Raw genomic sequence first — 13,236 nt, 5'->3', positions numbered from 1 at the left:
AAAACTAACCTCTTCTAACCAAAATTCACACTTGGACAGTTTAGCAAATAACTTCTTTTCTCGTAGAACTCCTAAAACCACTCTCAAATGTTCAACATGCTCTTCTTCAGATTTCGAATACACCAAAATATCGTCAATAAACACCACAACAAACTTGTCTAGGTACGGATGGAAAATCCTATTCATATACTCCATAAATACCCCAGGCGCATTAGTCACACCAAAAGGCATTACAGAATACTCATAATGTCCATACCTTGTTCTGAAAGCAGTCTTCTGAATATCCTCAGTTTTCACACGTATCTGATGATACCCCGATCTCAAATCTATTTTGCTGAACACACTCGCACCAACCAACTGATCCATCAAATCATCAATCCTCGGCAAAGGATACCGATTCTTGATCGTCACTTTATTCAGTTGCCTGTAGTCCACACACAACCTCATAGTACCTTCTTTCTTCTTAACCAATAACACTGGTGCGCCCCACGGCGACACACTCGGACGAATAAATTTCTTATTCAACAGATCTTCCAGCTGACTCTTCAATTCAGTTAACTCAACAGCAGACATACGGTACGGAGCCATCGATATCGGCCTAATACCAGGTACCAAATCAATCGAGAACTCAACGTCACGCTCTGGCGGTAATTCATTCACTTCTTCAGGAAACACATCAGGAAAATCACACACCACGGCTAGATCGCAAATCGCCAGTTTATCTTTAGCCTCCAAAGTTGCTAACAGCATAAACAACTCTGCCCCATCTGCCACTGCCTCATTCACCTGCCTTGCTGATAGAAACAAACTCTTTCCTTCCTCAATCTCAGGAAAGATCACAGTCTTATCAAAACAGTTGATAGAAACTCGGTTAAACACCAACCAGTTCATACCCAGGATAACATCAATTTGCACTAGTGGAAGACACACGAGGTCCATCCCAAAGTCTCTACCAAAAATACTCAAAGGGCAATTTAAACAAACTGAAGTAGTAGTCACTGAACCCTTCGCAGGAGTATCAATCACCATACTCCCATGCATCTCAGATATCTCTAATTTAAGTTTCACAGCACAATCCAAAGATATAAAGGAATGAGTCGCACCTGTGTCAATAATAGCTACAAGAGGAAAGCCATTAATATAACACGTACCTCGGATCAAACGATCATCTGCAGAAGTCTCAGAACCCGATAAAGCAAAGACCTTGCCTCCCGACTGGTTCTCTTTCTTCGGCTTAGGACACTGCGGACTGATATGACCCACCTCTCCACAGTTGAAACAAGTCATAGTCTTCAACCGGCACTCTGCAGCCAAGTGACCACCTTTGCCACACTTGAAATACTTCTTCTCAGTACTGGTACACTCATGGATACGATGCCCAGCCTGACCACATCTGTAACACTTAGCAGGGGCACTGGAGTCTCCCCCACTAGGTCTCTTCATCCCACTCTGTCTCTGGAAACCTTTGCCAGCTGCATACGGCTTCCCACGATCATTCTGATTCTTTCCTTTCCTATCAACCCTCTGCTGATAGCTCTCTGCTCTGGCCTTGGTATCCTGTTCAAAAATCCTGCAACAGTCAACCAAGTCAGAAAACACTCTAATCCGCTGATACCCAATAGCCTGCTTGATCTCGGGACGTAACCCGTTCTCAAACTTCACACATTTTGAAAATTCCCCAGTAGCCTCATCATAGGGAGTGTAATACTTCAACAGCTCTGTGAACTTAGCAGCATACTCAGTAACAGACCGATTGCCCTGCTTCAATTCTAAGAACTCTATCTCTTTCTTTCCTCTGACATCCTCTGGAAAGTACTTCCTCAGGAATCTCTCTCTGAACACCGCCCAAGTGATCTCAGCATTCCCAGCAGCTTCCAACTTAGTGCGGGCAGCAACCCACCAATCATCTGCTTCCTCTGACAGCATATGCGTACCGAACCTGACCTTCTGGTTATCGGCACACTCAGTCACTCGGAAGATCCTCTCGATCTCCTTCAACCACTTCTGAGCACCATCTGGATCGTATGCTCCCTTGAACATTGGAGGATTGTTCTTCTGGAACTCACTCAGTTGACGAGCAGCTCCCAGTCCCACAACATTCGGATTCCCTCCAAGTACTCCAGCTAGCATACCCAGAGCCTCAGCAATCGCAGCATCGTCTCTACCTCTTCCAGCCATCTCTATTCTGAAAACCCAACAAGCTAAAACAATAAGTACTGATAGGGTTACATAACACCTATCACGTACAGGGAAACAGAATAATTACGACTCGACTCGACCGACTATGCTCTGATACCACTAATGTAACACCCTTCTGAAATACCCCAATAATTAATTAAACACAAAATATAAATCAGAGTAGATATGCAATTTCAGGGTGTCACACTTGACACTTCACACCATTCACCAAAATATCTTGTCATGCTCATTTATTAATCAAAATAAAACATTGCACAATACGCAGCGGATAGAATTCTAACAACATGTAAACCATGTAACACATTACATGTAAAGTTGTTCAACAACCAAAATGAAACAAGGTAAAACATCCCGTCCCGATGTTACATATACCAGAGCATGACTCACTAAGGAACTACACTAGACTCCAAGCACTAGCTTCTACTCAATCACTGCTCGTTACCTGAAACATAGTTGTAAGGGTGAGTTCCTCAAATCGATATAACAAGCATTATAAAATATCATGTAATGTTAAGTAAATTAACACATTCATCACCCTAATCATATCACACATTCAGCAACGGCAACATCAACTCATACTCATACTCAACACAACACAAAACACACGTATAATATTGGAATACATCCATTCATATTATACGCCATACATACATTATGTAATGAGACTCCATGCATGCGGTACCGACTATTCGTGAACACATAGTTCAACCTCACCGATCAAATCCAGATACGGCTACCAAGCTCACTAGTCCCACTCATTTGAGACCTAGTGACTCACTCACTAATTCCTCACCATGGGAATTAGCTACCACCCCAAGGGCTATGCTATGCACGCTAAATCACCTAGCATGCAAACATCAACAACAATCCACAATAACTCACTCACTAATTCCTCACCATAGGAATTAGCTACCACCATAAAGGCCATACTATGCACGCTAAATCACCTAGCATGCAACATCAACAACAATCCACAATGGACATATGCTCACACTCTAAGCCATAAACAGTCCATCCACAATTGCATACATAATAGATATATTCACAGCATTATGCATACCATCATACATCATCAGCATATTTATCACAGAATCGTATTCATATCATGCCAAATAATAAATCACAATATTAGCACACTCTACTAATACCTATACTGCTCAAAACAACGGGAAATAATCCCTACTATATCATACACCAATATAGGCCAATCATCAAATATGTCCACAATATTTGAATATCAAATTTCCACTTTTCCAACAGTGTTAACCGGTTAACGCCCTGGGTTAACCGGTTAACGCAAAACAGAACACGCTTCCTGGCACATTTTAACAGTGTTAACCGGTTAACGCCCTGGGTTAACCGGTTAACGCAAGACAGACAGCAATTTCTCATAATTCATAACAATGTTAACCGGTTAACACCCTGGGTTAACCGGTTAACGCAAGACAGAAAGCTGTTCCTGCGCTAACACGAACAGAATGCAGAATCCCCGCATTTTTCGCCGTCGGAGGACTTCCGGACCTCCGATTTCGATTCCGTAAAAAGCTACACGTCCAGAAAACTACGACTCACCCAACTATAGATTCAAACACAGTTTTTAACGTAATTTGGTCATCACAATTTGCAACATTCATCATCCAAATTAGGGTCAATTCAATGGCTTATTACTACCCATTACATGTTAACCCATAATACCCATTAAACGACGATAAACCCCCCTTACCTGAGTTAATCCGGCAAATCCTTTAACTTCAAGCTTTTTCCCTTCTTCAACCCTCGTTCTCTTGCTCTTCCTCTTTGCCCTTTTCTCACTTTGTGTCGCTTCTCTGGTTTTCACGTGAAAAAACCCTTTTTACCAAATGGAACTCTTTATATATATTCCAACTTATTATTCCAATAATAATAATTCCAAATAATATTCCAAAAATAATCCAATTATTTAATTAAATTAATAAATATACTATTAACTTAATTTAAATAATTATCATATTTTATCGGGGTGTTATAGAGCCCATGCGAACATTTTGACATTCTTAATGAGTTGGTTGATTAGTTATCATTCCTCCTACATGGACAGCTAAGTACATATCTTCGTAACCTAATGGGCGTGAGAGAAATACTCGAAGTCAGTATTTGGAAATTCTAAATGAGGGACATCAGCAAGGCAAAGCTCTTCTCTGACTGTCTCCAGGCTACTTTGATAGCACTCTCAGACCGTTTGTCGGTCTCTCCGGATTGTACCAATTCCCTCATTAGGGAATAAATATTTCAAGGTCAGGTACAATATGGACACGACTGCTCCTAAAGCGTTGATAGTTGGTCGCCTCAGAATGATGTTGTAAGGTGATATGACGTCTAAAATGAGGTAGCTAAGTATGTCTAAGTATGTCTAACCTTAAATATATATTTTTTCATTGGAATAAGAGTTGCAAATATCAGGTTGTGAAAAATGTCTTTCATTTCTTTGTAACTGATAGTTTATGTTGTTCCTTTTTGAATTGAATGCATTATACAAAACAATATGGTATGCTCAAGTTGTTTTTATGAATAAAGTACATATGTTGGCCATGATTTTCTAGCAGGTGTGACACATCTGGCTCATGTTGCTATTATTGCATTAACACATTTTATGTTTTGATTTTGAACGTGTTTTTGAATTTATATCTGATTGATTTGTTGCTATCTTTTAGCAACCTAATTAATTATATTTGTTTAATGATTTATTAGATTCAAATTTAAAAGATTTGGAAATTTAAATTTGAATTGAAATCAAATCATGTCTTGTTGTGGAGCTGTTTTAGAAAACAAATCTTAACCAAATCTCCACTTTATATGCTGATGCCCATTGGAGAAAAGCCCAACATAGAAATTCTATTTAAAGTGACTCAATCCCATCATTAAAGAGACGAGCAAGTATTAAAAATACCTAGTGTTAGAAATTTATTTGATTCCTTTGTTTGTGTTGCTTGTACATCACGATAATGCCCTCATTCATATCATAACACATAATGTTGGTTTATTTAGTTGAATTGTAGGGACAATCACTTGGAATTGTTGATTGAGAAAAAGTGAGAAGAGTTCTCATATTTAGGGGGAAACTAAATAAAAATTCAATAGGATTAGGAAAAGGAATTGAACAACATGAGATTGTTGTTCATATAAGACTAATTATACTAATTGAAGATAGTGAACTTCATTTCTTGGGTAGAGTTTACCCTAGACATAGGTGTAATTTTACCAAACTAGGTTAACATTTGTGTGTGTTCCTTTATTATTTTTCTGCTTCATTATCTTGTTTATCAATTGTTTGTTATTTCTGGTGTAAGATATTGAATACCCTTACTTAAGCATCTGGTCCAACATGTGTTCCCTTAAGAACATAATTTCAATTGGGATCAAAGCAATCACCCCGTTCTATTTGGGTGAGATCTAGGGAGGGTATTTTATTTTCAAATGGAAAACACAAACGATGAATGGTTTGTCAATAGACCACTTGTTTTGGACGACACAAATTATGATTATTGAAAAGTCAAGATGGTTATTTTTTTCTAAATGCATGGAGAACAAAATATGGAAGGTTGTGGTAAGAGGTTGGAAACACAATGTTACTATTCCTAAAGATGGCACATCATGCTTAAAGCCAGAAGTTGAGTGTACTGATGCAGAAGATAATGAAGCTCTTGGAAACTCCAAGGCTTTAAATGCTATTTTCAATGGTGTTGATAAAAACTGCTCATGAAGGAACATCCAAGGTTAGGATTTCAAGGTTGCAGCTCCTCACTAAAAAGTTTGAGAACCTAAGAATGAATGAAGATGAATTCATCTCAGACTTTAACATCAGACTGCGTGACATTGCCAACATTTCTTTTGCATTATGAGATAGAATGTCTAAAGAAAAGATGGCCAAAAAAATCCTAAGATCTCTTCCCAAGAAGTTTGATATGAAGGCCACAATTATTGAAGAAGCTCAAGACCTTGGCAACATCAAATTTGATGAACTCATTGGTTCGTTACGAACCTTTGAGATGACATTGAATGACAAATCTGAAAAGAAGAACAAAAGTATATCTTTCGTGTCTAACACTGAAGAGGAAGAGGATCAAGGTAGAGAAAACTTATTAGAGCTATAACCTTTGTTTGGAGAAATTTTAACAACTCCTTAAAGAAACTGGACATGAAATGGAGGACAAATGTCCTAGACAAGATGTCAGACACCAATCATCTGAACAAAGGCAAAAGAGTACACTTTTATGAGTGTGAAGACTTTGGTCACATTAAATCTGAATGTTCTACTTTTCTAAAGAAACAGAAAAAGGGGTTTTCAATCACTTGATCTAGTTCTAATGACGAAAATGAAGTAGAAATAGCTAATAAGATGATGACTTTTATTGGAAGATATGACTCTTGCAGTGAGTCTAGTGAGGAAGATATCTTAGCAGAAGAGCTATATAAAACTTATAGAGAATTGCTCACTGAGTGGAGGGGATCTTTCTTGAGAAAAGAGAAACCAAATAAAATCATAAGCACTCTACTCATGGAAAGGGATAAGCTTGGCTTAACCATTGATAATCTGGAAGAGAAGTCACATTGTCAAAGTCCAAACTTGACAATATGACAAAATCTGTACGTATGTTGAACAATGGATCTGATATGTTAAATGAGATATTGGAGATTGGGGAGAAGAAGTTTGTAGGGTTTGACTATAGTTCCATGAACAAAAAGGTCAAAGTTCCTACTAAGAAGTTTGTCGATGCTGAAAAAAAACAAAGTTTTTGATGAATGCCCATATGTCCTAACATCTTGCTCAACATGTGTACCCCTACAACAAATGCAACAAGAAATCATCTTAGAGGTGTAACTAGTGTGATAAATATGATCATATAAGACCTTTTTGCTATAGATTGTATCCTCAGTCTCATAGTCAGTCAAGATTCAATAGAAGGAAAGGAAAGAAAACTCAAACTAAGAATGTGTGGAAACCCAAGGAAACTATCAATTGTCTCATTTCTCATACCTCTCTTAGAGTTTCATTTAGAAAAGATTGATATTTTGATAGTGGCTGCTCAAGATACATAACTGATGAAAAGAGATACCTTGAAGAGTTAAAGCCTTACTCTAACAATTATGTCACATTTGATGATGGAGTTAGAGAAAGAATCAAGAACATAGATAAACTAATTTTAATATTAATTTACTAAAATAAGCAGAGACATAGTTAATAAAATCCTTTTACAAATAATTTTACTATCAACTAAAAATAATAGCTTAGATTTTTGTCTCAACTTAGTCTAAGAATCACATTTTCAAATATACAAAGCTATAAAATGATTATATACGTGTCAGAATAAATTATTCTTAATAATAAAAATTGAGAAATAATTTTACATGATTTTTTAAAACAAAAATATAATTGTCAATTTTTTTTCTGTCAAGTTTTTAAAAATATAAATTATTTTTAGACTAAATACATTTGTGATTCTCCTAAATATCTCATATTTTATTTTTAACCTCTAAAAAATTTTCTTTAAAGAATGATCATTCTAAATTTTTTATCAACATTTTTTAGTTATTCCAGAACTTAACGACGAATTTTATAATTTAGTAACAAATTAATGAGTTTTTTTAGAGGTTAAAACTTCAATATAAAATATTTAAGAGGATGATAATCCTATTTATTTTTTTTTAAAATAAAAAACATATTTATAAATTAAACTCTCATATTTACAATTGCCAATTACTTATTTCTTATAGTTATTTTTAAATCCTTTTGACACTACTCCCCGTTCCTTTTTAAATATTAATTTTTATTTTTATTTTTTACATATATCAAGAAAATTAATCATTATTGTTACTTTTTTAACATTAATTCTTTTTTTACCTATAATACTCTTAATCATTTATTATATTTATTTTACTTTTTTCTTTCTCTATAATAATTATTTAGAGTAATTTTGACAAAAATGCAATTAATATTACCTTAAACTTTGCAATATAAAGAAATAGAGAGTATTATTTACTAAGATCATCTAAGATTTTGTTTGGGAGTTATTAGAGAAGAGGAAGGGTTCTGAAAATGAATTTTAAAAAATACAGAAAAATATTTAATAATTTTTGAAAGAATAATTTTGTATAGAATGATAAAAGAATATTTATTATTATTATATTTTTAGTTTTGAGAATAATCTAGTAATATAAAATATATTTAAAAAAAATTATACAAAATCTCCTGAACGCTCCAAAAGCCTCGTTTAAGATAAATTTTGAGTTTTTCAAATTAATTTTTTTATTCTATGAATAAATACAAACCCTCCATCATTCAATTTTTTCCATTCAATCTTTTATTTTTATTTTTTCAATCCTCCTCTCACTTCCTTTCTAAACTCCCAAACAGACCTAAAGAATTTTAATTTATATAGTAAAGCTCTTACCACACATTCCATCTTTAATAAATAATTTTTCTCATTTTCAAAGTTGAACAAGTCAGAGAAACAATGTAATAATTTGCTACTAGTTGCAATTATCTTCATGTTGTTTAGTAAGACCAAGACCTTTCTTCTGAACTCCACCATTCAACTCAACCAAAAACTCTTATCATCTTCACAAACAAACCCTTCTTCACTACTCTTCAAACCCTTCAAATTTCACACCTCAAAGATACTCTTAATCCTAAAAAAAAACATGAAACCACTAATCAACTTCAAAACCATAATCACCACCCTCTTCTACTTTTCCATCTCCCTGTTTCCCCTTCAAGCATACGACCCAGTTGACCGTTATACCCTCAACTGTGGCACAACAGGAAACTCTACCGACGGAGAAAGAACATGGACAGGAGACACAAACTCAAAACTTTTGTTATCATCACAAAACAACAACCCAACAACAATTTCTGCTCCAACAACAACACAAAAAGCTTCCATCAACAAAATCCCTTATTCAACAGCTCGTTTATCACACTCAATATTCAACTACTCTTTCCCCGTCACTACAGGTCCTAAATTCCTCCGTCTGTTTTTCTACCCTTCTACTTATTCCAACGGTTTCAACAGTTACGATGCTTCCTTCACCGTTGTAGCTAATGGTTTCACACTTGTTAAGGATTTTAATGCTTCGTTAAACGCTGATGTTGAAGGTGTTGATACTTTATTCAAAGAGTATGTTATCAACGTTGGTGATGATCAAAGGCTTGATCTGAGTTTTATTCCAAGTAGTGGAAATTCTAATAATTATGCTTTCATAAATGGAATTGAAGTCTTATCCATGCCTAATGATCTCTATTATACACCACTCGATGCTACTGGATTTCCACTTGTGGGGTCCACCATCATACCATCATATAGTATTTCAACCAACGTTGCACTTGAAACAGGTAAACAATTATGTTAACACAAAAACCTTTTACTAGTAAATTTGAATATTGTAAGTTGTTCTTAATCACAATCAAATTCATTGTTAACGAAGTTCATTAGTAGATGGTTAATGATTCATAGCTGTTCTTACAAAATCCACTCTTAATTTATGGGAACATCATTGCAGATTACCGGATCAAAGTTGGAGTGCAAGCAAACTCACCACAAATTCAAGACACAGGCATGCTCAGAAACTGGAAACAAAACGACACAGACTATTTAAGAACGCCAACATCATACAATTCTGTCTCTGAAGACGTAACAGGTACGATGAATATCACTGTAAACCCCGATTACGTGGCACCCAAAGAACTCTTCAGATCAGCACGTAGTTTGGGCACCAATGCCACTCTCAACAAACTCTTAAACCTTACTTGGGAATTTCCTGTTGATTCCGGCTTCTATTACATGATCAGGCTCCACTTCTGTGAACTCGACCCCAACATAGCTATCGTAGGCGATAGAGTCTTCACAGTCTATTTACAAGGAAACGTTGCGGAAGAACAAGCAGATGTTATGAAATGGACCGATGGTAAAAAAGGGGTTGCCGTGCAAAGAAACTACGCCGTTTCAGTTCCAAAGAGTAGTAATAACAATAAAGTTAATTTCTCTATTCAAATGCATCCTTATGGTGATGGTAGAATCTCCGTTTACAGTGACCCGTTTTTAAACGGACTTGAGATTTTCAAAATCAGTAACATCGGTTTGAAGAATCTAGCTGGACCCAACCCGGATCCGGTTCAGGATCCGGTTCAAGAGAAGACGAAAAGCAAAAGCATAAGTGGAACGACAATACTTGGCGTCGTTTTGGGAGTTGTATTCGGCGTCGTTTTCGTTTCCCTTGTCGTTTTCTTTCTTTGTAGAAAAAAGAGACAAACGAAAGGGGAAAAGGCTACAACGACAAAAGAATCAAAGTCTTCAGCGACTTCGAAGTGGGGTCCACTGTCGTTTGCAACGACCAAGTCAAGCACTACTCAAAACTCAAATCTACCGTCAGATCTCTGCCGCAGCTTCTCGCTTCACGATATACGCGCCGCCACGAACAACTTCGACGAACTCTTCATCGTCGGCGTCGGAGGATTCGGCCATGTCTACAAAGGCTACATCGACAACGGTTCAACACCGGTCGCGATTAAGCGTCTCAAACCGGGTTCACAGCAAGGAGAAAACGAGTTCATCAACGAAATCGACATGCTCTCAAATCTCCGTCACCTTCACCTCGTTTCTTTAATTGGTTACTGCAATGAAAACAACGAAATGATAATCGTTTATGATTTCATGGCGCGTGGAACTTTACGCGATCATCTCTACAACACTGACAATCCTGCTTTATCATGGAAACAACGGTTGAAGATTTCAATAGGCGCGGCGCGTGGTTTACACTATCTTCATACAGGCGCGAAACACACGATCATCCACCGTGACGTGAAAACAACGAATATTCTGTTAGATGAGAAATGGACGGCGAAGGTTTCTGATTTTGGGCTTTCTCGAATTGGGCCTACGGGTGTAACCAAGGCCCATGTTAGCACTGTTGTGAAAGGTAGCGTTGGTTATTTAGATCCCGAGTATTACAAACGACAGCGTTTAACTGAGAAATCCGACGTGTACTCTTTCGGAGTGGTCTTATTCGAGATACTCTGCGCTCGGCCGCCTATTATCAGAACCGCGGAAAAGAAACAGGTGTCACTCGCTGATTGGGGGAGATTATGTTATAAAAGTGGGGCCCTCGGGAGTATCGTGGACCCTTCTGTGAAGTGGAGTATTGCGCCCGAGTGTTTGAAAAAATTCGGTGAAATTGCGGTTAGTTGTTTATTGGACGACGGAACGATGAGACCGTCGATGAACGACGTCGTATGGATGTTGGAATTTGCGTTGCAGTTGCAAGAGAGTGCGGAACAACGTGAGCGTGTTGTTGGTGATGACGTGGAAGGTGGTGAAAGAAGAAATGAAAATGATGATGAGGATGACGTGTTTAGTAGTATTGGGACCAATATTGGAAACGTTTCGGATTTTAATAAGAGTCCTGAAGTGAGTGTGAGTACTATGACTGGTAGTAGTAGTGGTGAGAATAGCTATGGTTTTAATAAGGGAAGTGTTTTTTCTGAAATTGTGGATCCAAAAGCACGTTGAGGGAAAATTAGTGTATATGGTTTTATGTTTGAAGATATATATACTTAGGTGTGTATTTTTTTTCCCTTCTATTGTTATACATGTAAACCATTTGTTAATCAATTTGATGCTGGAATAACTTAATATTCAAATATGAGTGAGTCAAATTTCAGTAATATTTTGTTAATTTGAATAACCTCAAACCACCATGGTGGTCTAGATTTGAAAAGTATTCTACCAATCTATGGTTGTTCTTCCTTGACTAGACATGCCAATACATAACAACGTTTGACTTGAAATGTTGATAAGAGAATGAAATGATGGAATGAAAAAAAAAGAGTTTGTTTCTTGAATTAACTTAGGTTAGATGATGTCAATTAGACATATAACTTAAATACATTTCATAAGATAGAGGAGGTTATTAATCAGATTTCTTTAATACTCTATTTCATGTACTTGAATTGATAAAAAATATAATGCATATAGTTTTTTTTATGTTAAAAGTTATAAGTGTCGTAACCGGTTAACACGGGAGTATAATTGATTACAGTAAAAATAATTTCACGAGTTATAAAAAAAGGTAAGTTTTGAAGTTGTAATCGATTAACCTTAATCGTTAAACGGTTATCACTGAAGTTGTTTTAATTGTTAGTGTCAGCTGTAACCGGTTAATCAAACGATGTAACAAGTTACAAACTCGAATTTTGTTATTTTTCTTATATGTAATTATTTGTTTTGGATCTCAATCAGTTTGTAACACTTGTATAAATGTGTTGGATGCATTCTCATCCAAGGTTAATACAATTATCATCTCACCCTCAATTCTCTCTCTCTCTCTCTCTCTGTCTCTCTCTCTCTCTCTCTCTCTCTCTCTCTCTCTCTTTCTCTCTCTCTCTCACACACACACACACAATTTTCCTCTTTCACTCTCCACATTCCAAAATTTTCCACAATTGTTCACCAATCTTGTGGTCCAAAATTCCAACATTTGACATTAAGAGTCTGGTTCTGATCCACAAACACCTAGTGTGCAACATGAATTATGTTTCCAATGAAAGAATCTTTGCAAACCTACATATCCTTAATGCGAAGAATGAGGACAAATGGTGAAAGCAAATTAAAGTGTTATTTGGCTACCAAGATGTTCTTGAAGTGATCAAGAACGAAGTGAATCATCTTGTCGCCGGTGCAACGGATGCACAACAAGCTACGCATAAGGAAGAGAAGAATAAAGATTTCAAGGCGCTATTTTTGATCCATCAATGCGTGGATGGTGACAACTTTGAGAAAGTTGGTGATCCCGAATCGTCAAAATAAGCGTGGGAGATCTTAGAGAATGCCTATGTAGGGGCTGATGAGGCGAAGGTGGTGAGGTTACAAACTCACATCGTCAACTTGAATTGATTCAAATGGAAGAAAATGAGACAATCAACGATTTCACAATGAGGATCACTCAGTTGGTGAATCAAGTGAAGTCATGTGGAGAAACAGTTACGTAGCAGTATGTTGTTGTGAA

The 13,236-nt window shown here is 36.6% G+C and overlaps 1 protein-coding gene across 1 annotated transcript; it reads left to right on the top strand.

Moving 5' to 3' along the window:
- Window positions 1-8,631: 8,631 nt before the first annotated feature.
- Window positions 8,632-11,874, top strand: LOC127121083 (receptor-like protein kinase FERONIA). The gene is made up of 2 exons (XM_051051689.1): window positions 8,632-9,568; window positions 9,736-11,874. Exons 1-2 carry the CDS (start codon window positions 8,725-8,727, stop codon window positions 11,739-11,741), a joined length of 2,850 nt encoding a protein of 949 aa, XP_050907646.1. The 5' UTR covers window positions 8,632-8,724; the 3' UTR covers window positions 11,742-11,874.
- Window positions 11,875-13,236: the final 1,362 nt, after the last annotated feature.

This window comes from Lathyrus oleraceus, chromosome 1, assembly GCF_024323335.1.
Source record: "Lathyrus oleraceus cultivar Zhongwan6 chromosome 1, CAAS_Psat_ZW6_1.0, whole genome shotgun sequence".
In the NCBI taxonomy this organism is placed as follows: Eukaryota; Viridiplantae; Streptophyta; class Magnoliopsida; order Fabales; family Fabaceae; genus Lathyrus; species Lathyrus oleraceus.
This window is presented reverse-complemented; position numbering and strand designations above follow the sequence as displayed.